This window comes from Pseudorca crassidens, chromosome 3 (assembly GCF_039906515.1).
Source record: "Pseudorca crassidens isolate mPseCra1 chromosome 3, mPseCra1.hap1, whole genome shotgun sequence".
NCBI lineage: Eukaryota > Metazoa > Chordata > Mammalia > Artiodactyla > Delphinidae > Pseudorca > Pseudorca crassidens.
In genome coordinates, this window is record NC_090298.1 from 64,968,460 (window position 1) to 64,988,561 (window position 20,102).

The 20,102-nt window shown below is 36.7% G+C and overlaps 1 protein-coding gene across 6 annotated transcripts in view; it reads right to left on the reverse strand.

Annotated features, from left to right (window-relative positions):
• SSBP2 (single stranded DNA binding protein 2) overlaps positions 1-20,102 on the reverse strand; it is a 306,203-nt gene that overhangs the window by 235,971 nt on the left and 50,130 nt on the right. Inside the window, exon 2 of one of the 6 annotated variants that reach the window (XM_067731152.1) lies at positions 6,653-6,720. The exons of the other annotated variants lie outside the window; for them this stretch is intronic. Coding sequence (XP_067587253.1) covers positions 6,653-6,720 — 68 coding nt within the window. The remainder of the gene's footprint in view (positions 1-6,652; positions 6,721-20,102) is intronic. 6 annotated transcript variants of the gene reach the window in all.

Below are 20,102 nucleotides of genomic sequence, written 5' to 3' on the forward strand. Positions count from 1 at the left end.
CAAAAGGAAAGGGGGAAATCCCACTCACTTTATTTTGCACATGATTCTAACAAAAGTGGATTTTTTTTTGTTAATTATAAAATATATAATTAGAAGGGAATTAAAGATATATAAAAATGAAAAGAACACAGAAAGATGTTAAACCTGACTACCCCCCACCAAAAAACCCCAAATAAAATTAAAAAGCAATAATGAACTGAGAAAATAGGATATACGATCAATAGGACAACAAAAGGCTAATATGCTTAATATACAAACAGCTCATATAATATGTCCTGCCAGAATAAGACCTTAATTTTTAAATAATGAGCAAGGATGGACATTAAAGGTCAAATAAGAAGAATGGCTACCTATGGCCAGTAAATAATCCTAAGGAAAAATATTCAACCTCCCAGCCATAAACAATATTTTTAAATTTCACCAAAAAATGTACCAAAGACTCTAAAAACATTAAAGTATTCAGTGCCTAAAGGATAATATATGGACGTGTAAATGGTACAGCTTTTCAAGAAAATAACATGGTGAGGTGAAAAGGTAAGTGAATGAGTAAAAAACACAAGTGTAGAATAGCTTCTACAGTACGCTCCCATGTACATGACACATATATTCTTCCAGAGGTAATTCATATACATACAGGCACAGCAGCAACAAGCATCACTCCCCAGGCTTCCCCCTCTAGTGGAAACATATGTATCCAAACAGTATCTTTTATTGAAGGGGTTTTTTTCCTAGGGAGTGGGAGCCTAGGATAAGAGGCAGACTTTTTCTTTTCTTTTTTTTTAAGAGGCAGACTTTTTTACTGCATAAACTTTCTTCTGTTTGATTATTTCCCCGTACTTCTTCTATTACCTATTTTAAAAGAAATAAACAAGTGAATAGGAAAAAATAATAAAACTTTATGACGTTTGACCCAGTAATTTCTATTCTAAAATACTATTTTAAAGAATTAATCAGAAATCCAAACAATTTATAATGAAGCTCGTGGCAAAATTATAGCAGTGAAAAACTGGCAACCTAAATATCTGATAAAAGAGGAATAGTTTACATGCAGGTGATGGGAAAATATATTTTTGAAGATGTTTAATGAAGAAATGTTCATAGTTCATTGTTAAAAGTGTGAGCATATATACACAGAACTATACATACTGCATTGAGAAAAAGAGTAGAAGGAAATATGAGTTATAGCTACTGGCAGAAATATTAATAATAGTAAGAAGCAACAGATGAAGTCCAACTAGTATGGATGTAGCAGAAAAACTAAATAAAGCATAAAACCAGTATGGTCTAATCAGAGTAAGAGCTAACATCCCCACGCCTCCTTCAGAAGGCCTGAGGACAACTCTTGTTAAAGCACTGTCCTCTAATTAACAATCATAATGGTAGCTTTGTGTCTCCAGTAAAAGATTAAATTTTGTGCCACTCATACTATACAAAAATCTAAGACATCTGGCTAGATAAAAATATTAAACACTTTTTCCCAGTTTGTTGTCTGACTTAATTTTGGTTAGGTTTTTTGGGGGTGGGGGAGAACAGGGAAGGGGGGACACATTCAGATACTTTTGATTAAACTTTAAAGATAGAAATAACTAATATGAAAGTAAAAATGCTAACTAAACCTTATAGATAGATGGGGAGAAGCAATAACAAACATCACAGATAATTTTAAAATGTGGAAAACATTAAACGTTATTGGGAATCAAACAAATATACATTAAAGCAACAACGGGATTTAAATTCTCACTTAAATACATAATATGTAAGAAAATGTATATTCAAATACTGCTTATGGCAATAAACTAGTATAGCTCTTTTCAAAACCAATTTGGCAATAAGTATACGTCAAAAGCTTGCTAAGAAAAGTTCACACACTTTGACCCAATAATTCCATTACTGGGAGTCTAGCCTAAAGAAATCATCTTAAATGTAGAAAAGCTTAATGCACAAAAATTTTTAACCAAAGAACATGTAGAACAATCAAAATAAAAAGAAAAATGGCTGGATTTATAGTAAAATATTTTGCATTAATTTCAGGTTTGAAAATATAACTCAGAATTTAGATTCATTCAACAAGCACCTGAGAGACTTCCCTCTGCTTAATTCTTGAACTTTAAAATGTGAGAAAATGTCATAACTGTACCACCAAATAAAATTATTTCAAATTTACCTTGTGAAAATTACAAAATCTAACAAAGAAACAAATTTTTACCATTCATGTGAACAACATCTGTTACATGCTTGTCAAGAGGTATCATCTAACAGTACTAAGACAGTTAAGTATTTAATAGCACATCTACAACACATAATGTCATTTGGAGTCTAATTGCAGCAAATTCTCAACTACACTTGTAAATAAGGACTTCACAGTCTGGAAAAGGGGTAAAGAATTTACTTCACTCTATAATCTAGCTATCTAATTTGAGATTAAATCTCTTGCTCTGAAGGAAATGGTAGAAAATAAGGAACTATGGATAACATATGAAAAAGGTTTTAAAGACAGTATTGTTAATTTGCAAAAAAGTTCTCCAAGCTACACATAAATAAAAGGTGAATACTACCTATAGTTCAGAGCTAATTCCTAACTCTCTCTCTCTACATACACATATATGTACATATGTCAATATCTATACATGTGTGTATAATACATCTATATAAAACAAATCATTATTTCACAAAAGTCAGTCAATAAAAATGACCTAATGTGTTTAATCTGAATTTATAGAACAGTTAAAATGGATATGACTGTTTAAATCATAGAAAGAATTTTTTAAATCTTGTGAACAGGATTCATCAAAAGTTTTCTTTATATTACACATGCTAGTTATAATAACACAATTTAATGTTCATAAAACTTTTCAGGAATGTGTGCCACTTGTGGATAACATTTAATCATGCCTCACAATATATTCCTATGAGGCAGAGTTATGAACTATGTATAAACATCATTAGGTAAGTACTCATACAATGAAAAGTCCAACTACCAATAAACAGCTATGTCTGTCAGCCTGGCCATGATATCCTATATCTACTTTTCACACATTTACCTATTAAATAACCTGTCTTTGGCATGCCATTCTTTTAATATTCCAAAAAGATACAGTGTTGAAACTGAAAAGCAAGAGAAAGTAGCCATTTAATATGAGAAAACATACATCCATCCCAAATTTCAGTGATGAAAACCGATTTCACCATCTTCTTACATTTAGCAAGGAAAAAGGAAAAAAAAAAAAGATTCAAACATAAAGCCTTCAAATTAACAAATCCCCACCTGTAGTTTTAAAATACTTTTGGTTGATTCACTATATGTGCAAAGGTAGAGGGAAGACACAGTAGGAGAATTAACTTCAAAAAACAGCTGGTCCTAATTTCTCTTGAAATTAAACTACTATAACACATTTTGTCTTATCTCTGTATCTCCAGCACCTAAACTAGCGAGTACCCAATAAATATTTTTTAATGAAGGAATGACTCTCTTAAGCCAGGCATAAGGCACTTACAGAATCCTTTGGTTTCCTCTAGTCAAGGCATTCAAAGGGGAAGCGTAAGGAATCTCCTTAGGTACCTACTTTAGCATTGACCTCCTCGTAGTATCCTTAAGCTTCAGCCTCTCAATAAAATACTATCATTTAACAGCATGAATGTTACTAAAACAATTCCTTCACACTGATTCCTATCTCTATATACAAAGGGTAATTTTTTAAAGAAATAAATTAATCCATTTAGTTGTGGGTGGTAGATATGTTTTGTTATTTTTAATAAAACAAATCCTCAAAAGACAATAACCTCTCTCTCGCCTAGATCCTTAAAGGAAATAAATCAAGGTTAGGAAATAAACAATAAAAAGATTGTAGAGGGCTAGAAGAGGGCTATTTTATAAAGAATGGTCTAGCTGTTACATTTAGCACTGGTGAGTAGTATGTGCTGCAAAATGCTACATCCAAAATCCTATACTCCAATATAAATATAAAGTTTAAAAAAAGTCATGTTGGATTTAGAAAAAAGAACTTTCTTATTCCTGATCCATTGTATAATTCCACTGTTGACTAATGACACGTATCAGTACCCATATGTGTCTCCTAAGTGATAAAATGCCAAGAGTTAGCTGGATCACAGCTAGCTAACAAGTAGCAAGGAGCATTTGGCAGCCACCGAGAGACTGCTCATGGGATTGTAAGTAGTTTAGCAATGAAACTAGATCAGCCTGATCAAATTTTCAACAGAGCTTACAACCTGGTGCTAAGGAGGTGTGAAAAATTAGAAATCTGTTTCTAACATTGTCTTTTTAAAGTTCTTCATCATTAACAGTGAAGCTAAAAAACACATTTAGCATGTCAAAAACTGTGTCTATGCAACCACCCAATAATATTAATATCCAGCCTTTGCTTCAAATTCACTTAGTCTATTTTTTATACTCTCAATGTCAGTTTTAGAGAATAGATACCTGATATGCATAAAGATATTGAAGATACTAAACAGAATTAAATGTTCTGGTGCAGAGATAATTGCATCAGTTAAGACTGACAGGGAAAGGAGTGAAAGATTTAACAATTATTAAACAGATAGCTGGGCATAAAAAATATTACGTTGCCGATGTGTCATTGATGTCATAAATGACAGACAAGTAATGCTTGGGAGTATGGATTTGGAAATAAATGATTTGATGTGCTTAGAAATAAAAACACTTGCCTTGGGCAGACAGGCAAATTCATGATTAAAATGACTATCAATAGAGAAAATAAAAAGGCTAAGATATAAAAATAAGAATTAATTTAAAACTAATCAAGAGTTTATAGAAATATGGTTATTTGTAAAATTTAGTAAAACTTTCCATCCATTTTTAAAAATAATTGTTCTTGCTATAATCTCCCATTTGATCTTTTTTCATAAATTTATTTATTTATATGTATTTAATTTTGGCTGCGTTGGGTCTTCATTGCTGCACGCGGGCTTTCTCTAGTTGCGGTGAGCGGGGGCTACTCCTCGTTGTGGTGCACGGGCTTCTCACTGCGGTGGCTTCTCTTGTTGCAGAGCACGGGCTCTAGGCACGCGGACTTAGTAGTTGTGGCGCACAGACTTAGTTGCTCCAGGGCATGTAGGATCTTCCCAGACCAGGGGTCGAACCCATGTCCCCTGTATTGGCAGGCATTCTTAACCACTGCACCACCAGGGAAGTACTCCATCCACTCTTAGAGCTAAGCTATATACATTGGAAATACAGTACTGGGTATACTTGATAATAGCACTTAGTCCATTTCAATCCAGCTTGAAGATTATACATTATAGCCACGCTCCCACCTGCCCATGGAAACTTGATATATATTGTCTGATATACATAGTTCTGTTTGTGTCATCCTTATAGAGAGTAGATTTTCTTTTATATCCACCCAGAATACTAGTAGCTTCCTAACACTTGCTGACTAACCTTGGGAGTCATCTCATACTCAATTTCAATGTATTAACATCAAAATTAACACCAGACACCAGACTTCCACTTATGCCATGGAGGAGTAAGTGGGACTGAACTTGCCCTCTTGCTGCAGACAACTAGAAAACTGGATATATAAAACAACTGGTTTTAGATACTGGACAACAGGCAGTGCAGGCCTGTAAAACTTGAGAAAAGAGGAACATACAAGATTTGAGTCCTATCATAACCCTAGTTTTCTGCCTGAAGGCACATTCCAGAACAAAGTATAAGAAGGGAACAAGTCCAAATACAGCACAGTGGTCTCAAGTTGAAGAGATCAAGGGATTAAACTGGGGAGGATTGAGGCAGCTGGAATTTGTGGGCAGAGTATCAGACAGGAGGGGGCTACACAGCAAAACAACTCCAACAATCTGCATAGGAATCCCTTTGCCCATGTATAGGGTAGAACCCCACCAAGCCAGGCAAAGAACTGTTGCTCACAGAGGGCTGGGAAACCACTAACTACTCACAGGAGAAACTTCAAGAACACTACTCACAATGAACACCAACAGCATTCGGTAGAAACCCACGGGCCACACTTTGGAGGTAGGACTAAACTAGTCCTAAAGTAAAAGTAGACTTACCCTAACCATAGTGTGTAATTTTAACAACCCAAATAAGCTTTTAACAACATGCAGTGTAGCCAGATTAATTTGTCTAGAAAGTAGCTTTAAGTAAAGATAAATATTATTTAAAAAGTGATACCAAGTATCAAGTCAGAGATATCAAAATAACTTTCAGGTTGGTGAATGACATGGCCACTGAGGGCAAGGGGAATATGGGAAATCTCTGTACCTTCTGCTCAATTTTGCTATGAACCTAAAACTGCCCTTTTTAAAACAAGTATTTTTCAAAGAATTTACAAGGGGTAATGGGGCTTCTTACTTCCCTCTCTCTACTGTTCTGTGTTTTGCAAATTCCTATAATCAAGAAAAAATTATTTTAAAACTTAGTCATCAGTTCATATCTCCTTCCCCAAGCTAATTTTAAATTATTATCTATGTGTAACATTTTCCTCAAGTACAAATGAACAGTAACAGTTTACTCTAATAATAAGTTAATAACCAAGAAAATATCTTCTTTATAAATAATATAAATTACATATCCCAAGAAATTAAGATGAGTGGAAAACATTTAAAAGCAGTCTAATGTTTTTCCTCTTGCTACTAAGCACTGAGAATAACTTACTCAGAATTTCTTCCAGGCTTTACGATTTTTTTTTCTTTTTTCACCTCATGCAGAAGTTTATTGTAGAACTGAAAATAAATTGCATCATTTAAAATCTCTCTCTTCTACTTATTTACAAAACAGAAACAGACTCACAGACTGTGAAAGCAAACTTATAGTTACCAAAAGGGGAAACGTGGTGGGGAGGAATAAATTAGGAGTTTGGTATTAACATATACACACTACTACATACAAAATAGATAATCAACAAGGACCTACTGTATAGCACAGGGAACTCTGCTCAGTACTCTGTAAGAGCCTATATGGGAAAAGAATGTGAAAAAGAATGGATATATTCATATGTTTAACTGAATCACTTTGCTGTACACCTGAAACTAACACAACATTGTAAATCAACTACACTCCAATGTAAAATAAAATATAAATTAAAAAAAAAACTCTCTCTCCTTATTTCTGTCTTTTAAAGAGTGCACATAGCAGAAGCTATATGTATAGGCAGCACCTCCTCATCATAAGTCATCATTTCTCTGCCCAGCAGGTCACATGACAGGTGGTTGCAACCCACGCCACAGAGCCAAGTCTAAGATCAGCAGTTCAGGATCTACCTTCCTTTCTTAGGCTCTTCAAACTTGGGATCACAGACGTGAACACTTCATTCTGACCAGGTTTTAGTAACCTGTATCCCCCACAAGTTTAGGGAACTGTAAATCCTCCAATATCCTTCTATTCCCTGCTTCATGAACATTAATAGTCTCCTCACTAAAAGTCTGAGGCTCCCTGATGTGGACTGAAGTCACTATAGCTTACTTCTCTACCCTCAGGACTTCTAAGGAGTCCATGAATAGAAATGAGAAGAACTTGATCTGACATTCTTATTTTTCTTAATGCTTCCTGTTAATTCTCTTTTCTAATCTTTGCACATGCTATTTTGGCATTTAGATCTATTCTGCTTTATATCTGCTTTCCTTTAGCACTCACTTTACACTCCCTACTACTTCTTGCACCTTCTTTTTAAATGTTTCACCTTGTTCTAACTTCCTTAACCCCAGCCAAATCTGTATGATCATCTAACTATAACATATTTGGTGATGTCTTTAGTTGGACCTACTTCGTTACTGCCATGTTTAAAGTATCCACATTAATATGCACCATTCATTGAGGCTAGTGCTTGTAATTCATTTTCCACTTTCCCTAGAGGAATTCTGGGAGAGTTTTTCTCATAACAAATTGCAGCAATGTCTCTGATCTGTACTCCTTAGGGCACATACGGAACAGGGAAGAAATGCTTCAGAAGAATACACCCATAGACACAGGTCCCAGAACTCTTAATACCACAGAAGGAAATGGGCAGGTGTTTGAAGGAAAAACCCAACTCAGGAAAGACACAGGATAATTCTTCTCTCTGATTTTCAGAGGGTATAAATGTATATTTTTAATCCCTATTTGAAGCTATTTTTAAAAAGCTCCATATAAAATAATCAGAACCACAAGGGTTTTGTCTAGGGCTTAATCCATTTCCTAGCGTTAGTTCGAAATATTTAGACATTTACAGCATTTGCTCTTTCAGGCCATTTATTTATCTCTTTATTAGACAACTCTTAAGCATCTAGTTTGTGTAAAGTATTGAGAACCAATGAAACATCATTAATTTAGGACCCACTAAGGCAGAATTTGTGGCAATATGGTCAAAGAATACATCTTTACACTAACAAAGAGTTTAACAAATTAGCAGCATAAAGATAATTCTAAATATCTAATGTTAGAAAGAAAAACTACTTTCAAACATCCTGAGAAACTTTACAAAGAAACACTTAACGCTCATCACCATCAACAGTCAGTAAGCTCCTACCATTGTTCTAGGTCTTAGACCAAAAAAAAAAAAAGAAGACACAAATTTTGCCCTCAAGTAATTTTCAGACTTGTTAATCGGAAGAAAAATATAATTAAAAATAAGATCAGTAACACAAAGTGGCATATGATTGGTGTACAGGCAACAAAATATCAAGAATTCAGAACAGGAAGAGACCACTGTAAGAGACTCTTAACAAAAGGGCTTTAACTGACAGAGGAAATTGTACTTAAGCTAGGTATTAAGGGAAATGGGATAAGCAGGAAGAAAAGAGGACGTTTAAGGAAAGCATGAAATAATTATCTAAATTATATACAACACTGTGGCCAAAATAAAATTCTCTATGTACCTGAAAGGAATAAAATGTTTCACAAAATATTCCTTTATTGAGACAGACTTCTAGTATCACTATGCAATAGAAAGATTTTACTCTATTATATAGAATATGATAGAGTAATAATAGGAACTTATATTTATACTATTTTATGGCTTATAAAATGCATTTACATAGGAAAGGAAACATTTAATTATTTAGTAGCAGTTTATAGCAATGTTATTTTATTAAGAATTTCTCCATATAGTTCTCTTTAATTTTTTCAGATTTTTAAAAAATAAGCCTGTTTCTGTACATTTGTAATTGAGAAAAATGTTCATCTAGAAGGCATTCCCTATGGCATTTCCTAATTAAAATTTAGGTTACCATGTAAAGCTTTAGAATACAGAAATTTACTTTGTACCCCAAAACATAAGTAAAAACCCACATTTTTTTTAGTATCAGAAAGTGGGATCTATATATCTATAAATTTAGATAAAGTTATTCTGATTCTTCAGTTATATTTGTATCTAAAAATAAATGTTTAAAGTGTATCTCTAGATAAGAAGCTAAAATAATCAATAGATAAAAGAGAAAAACAGACAAGGCAAGAAAATAGGATTAAATACAACATGAACCTCTACTAAATTAATCTCCAGATACTCAATTTCCAGTCAATTGCACTCAGAAGCATTTGGCATCCATGCGTGCCTAAATCAATGAAGAGTGACCTAAGAGATCTTGACTTCCCTAAGTCCCAATACAAATAATCAAACTCCTTGATTTTAGATAAACAATCACAGCATAATTATCAAATTTGAAAATAAAAGTAAGGAGATAACTAAATATTTAGATTCCTGAATCAGTATCCCAAAAGAACAGGCACTCTGAAACACTGCACTAAATCTAATAAGATTAACTTGACAAAAATAAATGTACTGTGCTTGAATCAAAAATCTTGTATAGGATAGACAAATATAACAATAGCCCATATAAAAAGACAGGTTTTAGCTGACTGCAAGTTTAATATGAATTAATAGTATATTAGACCACCCTACCAAGAGCTAATTTTACCTTAAATTCATTAACATAGAACTAAAAAAGGAGAGATAATAAGTCCTAGAAAGATGAGGGGGGAAAAAAAAGACAAGTTGTGAGCAATGGTTGGAAGTATCAGTGATGCATAACCTGCAGAAAGTAAAGGCTCAAACACTTAATAGGTTGTCAGCTATTACAGGGATTGGTCTTATTTTACATGGCTAAAGAGGGTGGAACTAAAACCAATGGGTTAAAGTGCTAAGAAGGCAAATTGTAACTCAACACCTCAAAGACCCTTTTTGTAACCATTAGAGCTATCCAAAAATCTTATAGGCTGAGAAAAGAACCATTTTGGGGTTGGGAAATGTGAGTGTCCAATCTCTGAAAGAGTAAAGGAACGGTACAGGTTGAAACTGGGGATACTGCAGGGGCTTTATTCATTGAACAGAGGTTTGGATCAGATGAACTTTAAAATACCTCTCAGATACAAGATTACATAATCCCATTATTACTAAAATATGGCCCAGAGCAATTGAGTGACTTCCAGATCAACAGAACTATTTGATAAAAGAGTTGAGATTAGGATATATGACTCAAAGCTTAGTCTGCTGTATCTCGAAAAATACTGCAAAACAACATGATTCAATATCTTCCATGAAGAAATTATATTCCCAGGAAATATCACTCTGTGACCAAGTGAAAGATGGAGAAGTGGCAAGCTTACCTGTCAAAGTCAACATAAGGCAACTGTTAGTACAACCACCACTCCCACCACCCTGCTCCTCAACTCAAACATTAAGAAGATAAACTGTTTCTCCATGATGTAAGTCTGTGTGGTTCCTATAGATCACGTGGACCAAGGTTCCAAGGTTTCCAAACCAAAAATGGAAGATAAAAGCATGCTATCTATACCTATGGGAAAAACCTGACCATACCAGTGAAAGATTAGTCAACTGACTCCATACAAGTTGGTTTGATGGGTAAAAAGCAGAGTTCCAATCAGTAAATGGAAAGAGGCATATCACAATAAGACTCTATCTAAAAGAATAAGCAATTTCTAAACACATTTACTCTTTCCAAATTCTCCCTGATGTTAGCAGAGAATTGCTACATCCTATATTAGTTTAAGCTTTTTAACCTAATCTACCCTATAATTAGAAACCATACTTTTTATTCCAAAACAGTTGAAGGGGATAAATTACACTAATATTGACAATTACAAAGCCAGTTAAATAGAAAATGTGTTATAATAGGTTCATGGTACTAAATCAGATTACTATGCCATTTCAGTGTTTCCTTGGCATGCCAAAATATAATTTATAGAATGTAAGTAAAATATTATAGCAAAGGTCTACCTTCCTTAATTGACTTCCCTAAATATCTGCAAAATTAAATGTGTTTAAAAGCAGAATAGTTTGCAGATCAGCACTGTCAGGTGCACAATCTATTCCTCTATTTTTAACAGTTTCCTTATGATGAACCACAGTAATGGCCAGGAGAAATACCATGGAAGCTCCAAAACAGCAGATTAACTGAATTTACAGAGCTTTAATAAGCTCCTATTCTCCCCCCTCAATTACACACACACACACACACACACACACACACACACACACAAACACACACACAATTTTAATATCTTCTACAGTAGAGACTCTTAGTTGCCTGGAAGGTCTTTCCTCTGAGTAGTGAGAAACAAAATTATTATCTGGACATATTCCTCCTCAGCTAAAAGATAATGTTCCCCTATTTCCCTTGAAGCTGGGTGTGTTCACTTGCCTGAAGTTTGGCCAAGGAGATAGAGATTTAAGTTGGAAGACTTACACTAAGGGGTATCGTTCCACATTCCCTTAACCCGCATTCTGCCTATAAGGTTGGTGTGATGCTTCAGCCTCCATCTTGGACCATGAGAATGAGACCACTCTAGGAATGCCAGATGCAATGGACTGAATGTTTGCGTTCCCCCAAAATTGATTTGTTAAAACCCTAATCCCAATGTGATGGTATTTAGAGGCGGGGCCTTTGGGAGGTAATTAGGTCATGAGGGTAGAGTCTTCATAATGGTATTAGTGCCCTGACAGGAAGAGACCAGAGAGCTAGCTAGCTTTCTTTCCACCATGTAAGGACACAACAAGAAGTCAGCAGTCTACAACCTGGAAGAGCATCCTCCCTAGAAACACACCGTGCTGGCACTCTGATCTTGGACTTCCATCCTCCAGAACTGTGAAAAATAAATTTCTGTTCTTCATAAGCCACTCTGAATGTGGTACTTTATTATCGCAGCCCAAGCTGACTAATACACTAGAATAAAAAGGTAGAAGGGGTATAGATTCCTGACAACTTCATGGAACTGCCATTTCAGCCCTGGATTCTCAATCTTCAGATTTCTTTTATTTAAGAGGAAATAACTTTTAATCTTATTTAGGGTTTCCAATTATGTTCAACCTAATCAACTCCTAACTAGTACATGTGCTGTGAAGTCAGGCTTACTCTCCAGTCTTCCCATAATATGACTTCCACACAACTCTACCTGAACCACTCTTGCTGCATTGTCAAAAGCGGTCACCATGGGGCTTCCCTGGTGGCGCAGTGGTTGAGAGTCCGCCTCCCGATGCAGGCGACACGGGTTCGTGCCCCGGTCCGGCAAGATCCCACATGCCGCGGAGCAGCTGCTCCCATGGGCCATGGCCGCTGAGCCTGCGCGTCCGGAGCCTGTTGCTCCACAACGGGAGAGGCCACAACAGGGACAGGCCCGCGTACCGCAAAAAAAAAAAAAAAAAAAAAGTGGTCACCATGCAATCCTTGTCTTAGTTTGCTCCTTCAGTGTAGTTGACTCTGGTGGTAACTCCCTCAGACTTAAGACCTCAAATCACTCTTCACTCATTCTCCTCCGTATCTTAAAACATTGCTTTGTTTTTTCTTTTTTTTTTTAAACTCTACAAAATATCTTATTGCTTGGACGTGCGAAATAAATTTAGGAGGCAGAAGAATAAATACTGGCTCTCAAATTTCTTTGCTAGTGATACACAGAATACAAAAGGAAGAGTTTGACAAGTTACAATCAGTTCAGTTCGGGATACATTGTTTTAGTATGAGTCTGAAACTCCAAGAAGAGTCCTAGATATAGAATTAAGTTGATTTTTTTCATACAAAATTATCTAGCACAAAATATTGATTAATCAATATAATGCCAATTTATAATAACGCCAAGTTCTCATTATATGTGGGTCATTTCTTGAGCACTCTGACTGTTGCACTGACATACAGTACTTGCCCACTCCCATGCCAATATTACACTAGTTTTATTTTAAAAATCTTGTTATTGCATAAATAAGTCTCCACACCTTACCACTACCACATCTTCTTCCTCTTCAAAACTGTCTTGGCTGTTTTGGTTCTTTTTTTTATATATACAGCAGGTTCTTATTAGTCATCAATTTATACACATCAGTGTATACATGTCAATCCCAATCGTCCAATTCATCACACCTCCACCCCCACCCCCTCCGTGGCTTTCCCCCCTTGCTGTCCATTCGTTTGTTCTCTAAATCTGTCTCAATATTTGCCCTGCAAACCGGTTCATCGGTACAATTTTTCTAGGTTCCACATATATGCGTTAATATACAATATTTGTTTTACTCTTTCTGACTTACTTCACTCTGTATGACAGTCTCTAGATCCATCCACGTCTCAACAAATGACCCAATTTCATTCCTTTTTATGGCTGAGTGATATTCCATTGTATATATGTACCACATCTTCTTCATCCATTCATCTGTCGATGGGCATTTAGGTTGCTTCCATGACCTGGCTATTGTAAATAATGCTGCAATGAACATTGGGGTGCATGTGTCTTTTTGAATTATGGTTTTCTCTGGGTATATGCCCAGTAGTGGGATTTAAGGAACCTCCATACTGCTCTCCACAGTGGTTGTATCAATTTACATTCCCACCAACAGTACAAGAGGGTTCCCTTTTCTCCACACCCTCTCCAGCATTTGTTGTTTGTACATTTTCTGATGATGCCCATTCTGACTGGTGTGACGTGATACCTCATTGTAGTTCTGATTTGCATTTCTCTAATAATTGATGTTGAGCAGCTTTTCATGTGCTTCTTGGCCATCTGCATGTCTTCTTTGGAGAAATGTTTATTCAGGTCTTCTGCCCATTTTTGGATTGGGTTGTTTGTTTTTTTCATATTGAGCTGCATGAGCTATTTATATATTTTGGAGATTAATCCTTTGTCCATTGATTCGTTTGCAAATATTTTCTCCCATTCTGAGGGTTGTCTTTTTGTCTTGTTTATGGTTTCCTTTGCTGTTCAAAAGCTTTGACGTTTCATTAGGTCCCATTTGTTTCTTTTTGTTTTTATTTCCATTACTCTAGGAGGTGGATCAAAAAAGATCTTGCTGTGATTTACGTCAAAGAGTGTTCTTCCTATATCTTCCTCTAAGAGTTTTATAGTGTCCAGTCTTACATTTAGGTCTCTAATCCATTTTGAGTTTATTTTTGTGTATGGTGTTAGGAATTGTTCTAATTTCATTCTTTTACATATAGCTGTCCAGTTTTCCCAGCACCACTTATTGAAGAGACGGTCTTTTCTCCATTGTATATCCTTGCCTCCTTTGTCATAGATTAGTTGACCATAGGTGCGTGAGTTTAGCTCTGGGCTTTCTATCTTGTTCCATTGATCTATGTTTCTGTTTTTGTGCCAGTACCATACTGTCTTGATTACTGTAGCTTTGTAGTACAGTCTGAAGTCAGGGAGTCTGATTCCTCCAGCTCCGTTTTTTTCCCTCAAGACTGCTTTGGCTATTTGAAGTCTTTTGTGTCTCCATACAAATTTTAAGATTTTTTGTTCTAGTTCTGTAAAAAATGCCATTGGTAATTTGATAGGGATTGCATTGAATCTGTAGATTGTCTTATAGTTTTCTGCATATAGGTCTTTTGTCTCCCTAGGTAGGTTTATTCCTAGGTATTTTATTCTTTTTGTTGCAATGGTAAATGGGAGTGTTTCCTTAATTTCTCTTTCAGATTTTGCACCATTAGTGTATAGGAATGCAAGAGATTTCTGTGCATTAATTTTGTATCCTGCAACTTTACCAAATTCATTGATTAGCTCTAGTAGTTTTCTGGTAGCATCCTTAGGATTCTCTATGTGTAGTATCATGTCGTCTGCAAACAGTGACAGCTTTAATTCTTCTTTTCCAATTTGTATTCCTTTTATTTCTTTTTCTTCTCTGATTGCCATAGCTAGGACTTCCAAAACTATGTTGAATAATAGTGGTGAAAGTGGACATCCTTGTCTCGTTCCTGATCTTAGAGGAAATGCATTCAGTGTTTCTCCATTGAGAATGATGTTTGCTGTGGGTTTGTCATATACGGCCTTTATTTTGTTGAGGTAGGTTCCCTCTATGCCCACTTTCTGGAGAGTTTTTATCATAAATGGGTGGTGAATTTTGTCAAAAGCTTTTGCTGCATCTATTGAGATGATCATATGGTTTTTATTCTTCAATTTTTTTTATGGTGTATCACATTGATTCATTTGCATATATTGAAGAATCCTTGCACCCCTGGGATAAATCCCACTTGACCATGGCGTATGATCCTTTTAATGTGTTGTTGGATTCTGTTTGCTAGGATTTTGTTGGGGATTTTTGCATCTATATTCATCAGTAATATTGGTCTGTAATTTTCTTTTCTTGTAGTATCTGTCTCTGGTTTTGGTATCAGGGTGATGGTGGCCTCATAGAATGAGTTCAGAAGTGTTCTTCGTCTGCAATTTTTTGCAAGAGTTTGAGAAGGATGGGTGTTTACTCTTCTCTAAATGTTTGATAGAATTCACCTGTGAACCCATCTGGTCCTGCACTCTTGTTTGTTGGAAGATTTTTAATCACAGTTTCAATCTCATTGCTTGTGCTTGGTCTGTTCATATTTTCTATTTCTTCCTGGTTCAGTCTTGGGAGGTTATACCTTTCTAAGAATTTGTCCATTTCTTCCAGGTTGTCCATTTTACTGGCATAGAGTTGCTTGTAGTAGTCTCTTAGGATGCTTTGTATTTCTGTGGTGTCTGTTGTAACCTCTCCTTTTGCATTTCTAATTTTATTGATTTGAGTCCTCTCCCTCTTTTTCTTGATGAGTCTGGCTAATGTTTTATCAATTTTGTTTATCTTCTCAAAGAACCAGCTTTTAGTTTTATTGATCTTTGCTATTGCTTTCTTTGTTTCTATTTCATTTATTTCTGCTCTGATCTTTATGATTTGTTTCCTTCTGCTAACTTTGGGGTTTGTTTGTTCTTCTTTCTCTAGTTCCTTTAGGTGTAATGTTATATTGTTTATTCGAGATTTTTCCTGTTTCTTGAGGTAGGCTTGTATAGCTATAAACTTCCCTCTTAGAACTGCTTTTGCTGCATCCCATAGGCTTTGGATCATCATGTTTTCACTGTCATTTGTCTCTAGGTATTTTGTGATTTCCTCTTTGATTTCTTCAGTGATCTCTTGGTTATTTAGTAACGTATTTAGCCTTCATGTGTTTGTGTTTTTTAGGTTTTTTCCCCCTGTAATTGATTTCTAATCTCATAGCAATGGTGGTCAGAAAAGATGCTTGATATGATTTCAATTTTCTTAAATTTACTGAGGCTTGATTTGTGACCCAAGATGTGATCTATCCTGGAGAATGTTCTGTGTGCACTTGAGAAGAAAGTGTAAACTGCTGTTTTTGGATGGAATGTCCTATAAATACCAATTAAGTCTACCTGGTCTATTGTGTCATTTAAACCTTGCGTTTCCTTATTTATTTTCATTTTGGATTATCTGTCCATTGGTTTAAGTGAGGTATTAAAGTCCCCCACTATTACTGTGTTACTGTCGATTTCCTCTTTTATAGCTGTTAACAGTTGCCTTATGTATTGAGGTGCTCCTATGTTGGGTGCATATATATTTATAATTGTTATATCTTCTTCTTGGATTGATCCCTTGATCACTATGTAGTGTCCTTCCTTGTCTCTTGTAACATTATTTTAAAGTCTATTTTATCTGATATGAGTATTGCTTCCCCAGCTTTCTTCTGATTTCCATTTGCATGGAATATCTTTTTCCATCCCCTCACTTTCAGTCTGTATGTGTCCCTAGGTCTGAAGTGGGTCTCTTGTTGACAGCATATATATGGGTCTTGTTTTTGTATCCATTCAGGAAGCCTGTGTCTTTTGGTTGGAGCATTTAATCCATTCACATTTAAGGTAATTATCGATATGTATGTTCCTATGACCATTTTCTTAATTGTTTTGGGTTTGTTTTTGTAGGTCCTTTTCTTCTCTTATGTTTCCCACTTAGAGAAGTTCCTTTAGCATTTGTTGTAGAGCTGGTTTGGTGGTGCTGAATTCTCTTAGCTTTTGCTTATTTGTAAAACTTTTAATTTCTCCATCAAATCTGAATGAGGTCCTTGCTGGGTAGAGTAATCTTGGTTGTACGTTCTTACCTTTCATCACTTTAAGTATATCATGCCACTCCCTTCTGGCTTGTAGAGTTTCTGCTGAGAAATCATCTGTTAACCTTATGGGAGTTCCCTTGTATGTTATTTGTCGTTTTTCCCTTGCTGCTTCCAATAATTTTTCTTTGTCTTTAATTTTTGTCAATTTGATTACTATGTGTCTCAGCGTGTTTTTCCTTGGGTTTATCCTGTATGGGACTCCCTGCACTTTCTGGACTTGGGTGGCTATTTCCTTTCCCATGTTAGGGATGTTTTCGACTATAACCTCTTCAAATATTTTCTTGGGTCCTTTCTCTCTCTTTTCTCCTTATGGGAGCCCTATAATGCGAATGTTGTTGCATTTAATGTTGCCCCAGAGGTCTATTAGGCTGTCTTCATTTCTTTTCATTCTTTTTTCTTTATTCTGTTCCACAGCAGTGAATTCCACCATTCTGTCTTCCAGGTCACTTATCTGTTCTTCTGCCTCAGTTATTCTGGTATTGATTCCTTCTAGTGTAGTTTTCATTTCCGTTATTGTATTGTTCATTTCTGTTTGTGTGTTCTTTAATTCTTCTAGGTCTTTGTTAAACATTTCTTGCAGTCTTCTCAATCTTTGCTTCCATTCTTTTTCCAAGGTCCTGAATCATCTTCACTATCATTATTCTGAATTCTTTTTCTGGAAGGTTGCCTAGCTCCACTTTAGTTGTTTTTCTGGGGTTTTATCTTGTTCCTTCGTCTGGTACATAGCCCTCTGCCTTTTCATCTTGTCTTTCTGTGAATGTGGTTTTTGTTCCACAGGTGCAGGATTGTAGTTCTTCTTGCTTCTGCTGTCTGCCCTCTGGTGGATGAGGCTGTCTAAGAGGCTTTTGCAAGTTTCCTGATGGGAGGCACTGGTGGTGGGTAGAGCTGACTGTTTCTCTGGTGGGCAGAGCTCAGTAAAACTTTAATCTGCTTGACTGCTGATGGGTGGGGCTGGGTTCCCTCCCTGTTGGTTGTTTGGCCTGAGGCAACCGAACACTGGAGCCTACCTGGGCTTATTGGTGGGGCTAATGGCAGACTCTGGAAGGGCTCACACCAAGGAGTACTTCCCAGAACTTCTGCTGCCAGTGTCCTTGTTCCCACGGTGAGCCTCAGCCACACCCCGCCTCTGCAGGAGACCCTCCAACACTAGCAGGTAGGTCTGGTTCAGTCTCTCCTGGGGTCACTGCTCCTTCCCCTGGGTCCCCGTGCACACACTACTTTGTGTGTGCCCTCCAAGAGTGGAGTCTCTGTTTCCCCCAGTCCTGTCGAAGTCCTGCAATCAAACCCCACTAGCCTTCAAGTCTGATTCTCTAGGAATTCCTCCTCCCGTTGCTGAACTCCCAGGTTAGGAAGCCTGACGTGGGGCTCCAGTGGGTGGACTTCTGTGGTATAAGTGTTCTCCAGTCTGTGAGTCACCCACCCAGCAGTTATGGGAGTTGATTTTACTGTGATTGCGCCTCTCCTACCATCTCACTGTGGTTTCTCCTTTGTCTTTGGATGTGGGGTATCTTCTTTGGTGAGTTCCAGTGTCTTCCTGTCGATGACTGTCCAGCAGCTAGTTGTGATTGTGGTGTTCTCACAAGAGGGAGTGAGAGCACGTCCTTCTACTCCACCATCTTGGTTCAGGACCTCTGCTTTGTTTTTTCTACAAGCTTTTCTTCGTCCACCTACCCCTAAAATGTTGGCATTCCCTAAGATTACTTCATGGTCCTCTTCTCAATTCTACATGTTTTCCTCAGACCTACTACGCCAGTCAGTAGAAAACAGTCAATGTTGATACTACCAAACCTCTGTCTCCAACTCAGAATTTGCTAAAAGCTCCAGGTCAATTTATTAAAATGTTTTCTGAGCACATCCATCTGAATATCCCCTGGGCAACTTATATGCCACATTGCTCTCTGTTCTACCTCTTAGTTAATGATACATATTCATTTAGCTGTCCAAACCAAAAACCTGGGAGTAATCCTCAGTTCCTTACTCTTGCCTGATATGCACTCGGTCACTAAGTATTCTAGAGCTTATAGTCTATGGCTCATATCTATTTTCTCTGGCAATGTCCTCACGGTCACTTCCGCAGATTACTGTAATAGTGTTTGAACTGGTCTTCCTTTCTCCTATCCTCATTCCTCTCCACTGTGAGGTCAAAAGATCATTACAAAGCATCAATCTCTTAAAGTTGCTTCCTTGGTCATCAGCGTACCCACATACCTATACGATAAAGGCCGGATACCTAAACATGGCAAATGCAGCCTGCCCAGATTTAGCTATGGTTTCTTTCTACAGTAAAAATCCGACCAAACTGAAAAATCAACAAACCTTAGATCTGTAAGAGAGGTGAGGTCGCAGAGCTAACTACTGCCCCCAAAACTGGAGAGACACACAGGCAGATATAGAGAAACATAACCAAACAGAAAGGAAACCCCTCAAAAGGAACCTATCCAGAAACCAGTGCCTGGGTAGGAAAACCTGTGCTGTAATTGACAAAGTGGTAGAGACTCAGTATGTACAAGTCTGAGAGATTTAAAAAAAAAAAAAAATGGCCAACCAGTCATGGAGGGCCTCCATGTCATCGTGAGTTTTATCTCCAGGAGCCTAACCTGGTTCTTACAGTGAAATTCAGAGAAAAAGCCCCTCATGCTTCTAGCAGGGGGTGCGGGGAAGCAACCATTCTGGAATATGCTAGAGCATTCTATTCTTAAAAAGGTCCGCCCTCGGGAGAAACCAGTTTACAGCCTTATCTGCTGGGGTTTCATCAGAGCCTA